Below are 4,980 nucleotides of genomic sequence, written 5' to 3'. Positions count from 1 at the left end.
CACACACACACACACACACACACACACACACACACAAACATTAACGAGGACATACCTTAGACTTTTCTTGTTTTTATATTATATAATACATTTTTATATTCATACATTAATCTAACTATACTACTACAGACTAACTATAACCTACCACTAAAGAACATAAGGTGTTGTTAAATGTATTATATCAATTAAAAAAAATGCATTTATATTATTGAGATAGTAATTTTATATAAATTATGTACAATTATAAGAATATAAAATTATATAAAAATCCAAAATTAAAAATATTAACAAATAAATCAAATTTAATTTGAAATGAGTTTAAAAAAAATATTGTTTATTATAATCCTTATTATTAATAATTACTTGTATTAATAATCTTTAATGTATTAAATTTAAGTAAATCCACACTCACTTTTTTTTATAATTCTTATATTGGTTTTAGTTTCAATATTTTTTTATATTTACGTTAATCTAATTATAAATACTACAGACTAACTATAATATAAGACAACAAAATTGTATACATTTTTTTTATAACATTTTAAATATATAAATCAATTATATAACATTCTAAAAATTTAAACCATTCATATTTTTTCTTATTATTAAAATAAGATGCTAAAGAGAAATAATTTTATATTAGTAATATTTAATCGTTTTTATTTATTCATTGGATTTTTTTTCCTCAAAAAAATCCCCAGACTAATGGCAAATAAATCAACACACATATACTTGCTCTTTGATTTCATCCATTTTCACACACACTTCTCTCTATCTATGACACATGGCACTTCATTATTTTAAGGCTCTTATAACTAGAATCCGCTATACAGCTTAGCACCCTCTCAGCGTTTTCCTTTCTTTTTTTCCTAGTGCTACCCCACTTTCCCTACATCCCTTACAAAATATATGATCTCAACACTTCATTTTTGTGGGACCAATTGTGTCATTGTGCAAGAATTTCCACTCATTACCTGTGAACTATCCCGTGCCGGTGCAGGTGTTCCACTGCAGACAGTATCTGGCGGGTGTACCTGCGGACCTCTCTCTCCTCCAGCCGTTTGCGTTCACAGATTCGATCCATAAGGTCTCCTCCTCCACACAGCTCCATGGCCATGTAGTAGCAGTTCTCCGTCTCCAACGTCTCCAGCAGCAAGACGATGTTGGGGTGGCGGATCAGCTGGTGAATCCGGGGTTCACGCTTCATGTTTTTTAAAACGTATGAATCCTGACGAGCCTTTTTCTTATCTATCACCTTGATCGCCACCTGACAGACAGCGAGAGAAACAGAGAGTCATTATCTGTCATTTTAGTATCAACTTTGTCTCAGATGTTTCTCTTAAAATTTATTAGAAGAAATTAAGATATACAGTAAGTTGGAAGAGCCATAAAATTAAATCTGAGAAGTGGATGATTTTTATTTGATATTTTCTTTATTTACTCTTTTTAATCAAACTTTATTAATCTCATTGCTGTCTTGGAGAAAAAAAAAATGTCAAAAGATCTCACTTGATTTTTATTTTCTATGGGACATTTTTCCTGTGTCTATAGTAAATAGAAAATGTCTATAGTATTTGGTATATTATATCAAAACTTAGTGATTTAGTTTAGTTTGCTGTGTTTAATGGCAGAGCTGTAGCATGGCACAAAACTATAGCTCAAAATCCCTCTCTTTAACTCCATGATAATAATTTACATTCTCAAATTCTAGGACTGAGCTGGGGGTGATGTGTGCTTATGTATCACCACAGCAACCTGTTCAAGAAAACAGAGTGGTCAGGAAGGGCTCAGTGATGTGTATAAGAGCTGGAAACATACACACACACACAGGCCGCAATTACTGACCCATGAAAGCTCAGGTCACCACAGTGAGAAGAGGAGGACTCCTCTCTCTCTCTCCCTCTCTCTCTCTCTCTCTGTTTGTCTGTCATGATGAACCCAGAGGTTTTCCAATTTCCCCAGAACATTTCTAGGCATCTAATAGATATTCTATAATGATACTGACATAAGAGATAACGGGAAAAAAATAAATAAAATTAATTAATTAAAGATATTAACAAATGTATTGAATTTAATTTCAACTGAGTTTTTAGATTATTATTTTTAATATAAATAATATTTTTAATATAATTATTAGGTTTAATATTAATAATAATTGTATTGATTTATAAACATTACTTATTAAATCCAAAATAATTTATTAAATCCAAAATGTATCCCCAAACTATAACTAAGTAAACTCACACACATACTCAATTTTTTAGGCATCTTATAAAAGATACTCTGTATTGATATTGGCAATATAATGTATGTATTCATAAATAAACACTAATACATTTTTAAATAAATAAATATATAAATAAATAATGTAATTTATATGTAAACAAAAATGTATGCACACAATATAATCATATGCAATTACAGTCACTTGATTTATCTAAAATACCATGACAAAATTTAACCATGCTTTTTCACTCATCTTCCAATAACACTGGAGTAGGCACATGTGAAACGATAACTGTAAAGTACAATTTCTGCAGGCTCTAAACGCAAATCACTGAAACAATGACAATCATACCATTACAAATCATTACAAACTATTACAAACAAAGACATATGTTATAACTTAGTCACCAGTGAAGTCTGCAGAGTAAATACACACTATTTAGTATGCTAAAAAATCATCAGATCTATTACACGACCAAAATGAATACCGAAACTCTACTGAGTGACAAAACATCAACAGCCAATGCACAATTCATGATCACCCCCAAACATAAAATGCCTTTTATAATAATTAATGTCTCTAAGAGTGTGAGTGTGTTCGTGTGGATGGATTATTACTGCGGTGCGTGTCAGAGATTAGGCAAGACGGAGTCGCTATGAAAGCTGAGAGAGCGAGACAGCATGAAAAATGGATGACAGCCCTTCAGCGCACCGATGACTGACACCCTTAGTGTGTGACACTGTGCCTTTGATTGACAGGCGTCTGCGTGCAAGAGACTGTTACCTTCTCTCCTGTACTGATGTGCATGCCCAGCATAACCTTGGCGAATGAGCCCTTGTTGATCATTTTGCCCACCAGGTAGCTGCCCACACGCTTAGTGTGAGGAAAGTTTTGGAGCAGGTCACGGGGCAGTTTTCCAAAGCAGGGAGTTGCCGCCTGCTCCAGCTCCCCTGAATCTGTCATGCTCCCATCCAGAGATGACTTCATCACAGCCGGCATGATGCCAGTGATGCCCGTCTGCTAGCAGATCCACAGGACGACACCGAGGATGGAGGAAGACAGGTTGGCAAGAGAGGAAGGGCATGTGTGAGGGAGGCCGGTCTCATTGGTTCTTCTTTTGCTGTTGGTGTTTGTCTGTCTTGTCAAGAAGGAGAATATCCAGTCTTCGCTCCTCTCATGTGTTTTTCTATAGTCCAGATGCTGATCCACAATCACATGCTGTGTGTTGAACCATGTTTCTGTCTTTTACTTGTCTATAGCCTCAGATCTACCTCGCTTTATCTATCTTTTTCATCTAGACTGTCTCTTTTCTGTCCAATGGAAGGTTCTTCTGTCACTCTGGTTAGTTCATGCACCCTTGTCTTTGTGTGTGTGTGTGTGTGTGTGCTGGTAGATAATTAACTGTATCTGGTCTCAGGTTGATGCTGTGAGCCTAGCGTAGTGAGAGGACACACTACACCGTAATGACCCCCCACCTACACACACACACACACACACACACACAGAGAGAGAGAACACAGAACGTAAACTGAAAAACAGTTCCCAAAAATTATGTTACAAAGTCCTAAAATATATTATAAGCACACAAGCACGGTTTTCACTGTATTTACTTCTACTAGTACTTCTACTCACTTTCTACTTATTTCTCCTATTTTTAAGCCTTCAGATGTGTTAACTTAATGAATTTAAAGTTTAGTTATATAAATATAAAATAATATAATAATTTTAAAAAATCTCTCTATGTATATACATATATATATATACTCACACACACACACACACACATTTCCTTTTTATATATTTAAATATATTCTTCGTCAAATTAATAACTTTTTTATTTTATGAAAAAAAAGTAAATTATGTTTCAAAAGCATTTTAATTAGACATAATATATAAATATAACTTGTAAATATATATTAAATATATAAATATTGAAAATATATAAGAATAAATTAAATATAAATAAATTATGACACATGAAGCATATTTTTAGTCACTTGTCAAAACATTTTTACAGCGTAGAAAAAATGTATTTCTTACACTTCATCAGTTAACATCTTTTTATGTACAATTGTCTAATAATTTTCATATATTGTTCCAATAACATTCATTTTGTAGGAGCTTGTCTCTCAAAGGTCCAGTAATACATTTCTTGGTTAAATCCTGTACATTCAGTATCATCAGCTAGAATTAATATCCTCTACCACAGTAGAAATTAAAAATGGAAGGAAATAATCACCCTATTAATCACAGTCTCATATTCCCCAATAATATTCTTGGGATATTACAATAACTCCAAAAGCAACATCATCCAGTAAACCATCTTCTAAAACCTCTTGAATGAGGCAGTCAGATTTCATTGGTTAATAATGACATGCTGTAATGAGGGGCTTGTCAGTGAGGCCATCACTTGAGATCCTGTTATGACAATGAGGAAGAAACAGCCACATTGATATTAATATCATAAATGACTTTAGAAAGGGAAGTACACAGCTATGTGACTGGATTTGGCCTTGAACCAGAGTGTGTTAGTAGGGGTCTGTGTGCTTGAAAGAGAGGCCATTGTTGGATAAGTGTGTGGTTGGGTCAGGTTTCTTTATTTCTTATTCGCTCACTCCATTTATCCACCAGAGAGGGAGATGAACTGAGCAGCAAGGGGCTGGAATCTGAGACCACCAAACTGTACACACACACACACACACACACACACACACACACACAGACTGATATATATATATATATATATACACACA

The 4,980-nt window shown here is 33.8% G+C and overlaps 1 protein-coding gene across 1 annotated transcript in view; it reads right to left on the bottom strand.

Moving 5' to 3' along the window:
• LOC107656533 (hormonally up-regulated neu tumor-associated kinase homolog A-like) overlaps positions 1-3,226 on the bottom strand; it is a 19,293-nt gene extending 16,067 nt beyond the window's left edge. The window contains exons 1-2 of the mRNA XM_016444416.1: positions 3,011-3,226; positions 975-1,267 (exon numbers count right to left, since the gene is read on the bottom strand). Coding sequence (XP_016299902.1) covers positions 975-1,267; positions 3,011-3,226 — 509 coding nt within the window. The remainder of the gene's footprint in view (positions 1-974; positions 1,268-3,010) is intronic.
• Positions 3,227-4,980: the final 1,754 nt, after the last annotated feature.

This window comes from Sinocyclocheilus anshuiensis, unplaced genomic scaffold (genome assembly GCF_001515605.1).
Source record: "Sinocyclocheilus anshuiensis isolate Anshui unplaced genomic scaffold, SAMN03320099.WGS_v1.1 scaffold1639, whole genome shotgun sequence".
NCBI classification, from domain to species: domain Eukaryota; kingdom Metazoa; phylum Chordata; class Actinopteri; order Cypriniformes; family Cyprinidae; genus Sinocyclocheilus; species Sinocyclocheilus anshuiensis.
This window is presented reverse-complemented; position numbering and strand designations above follow the sequence as displayed.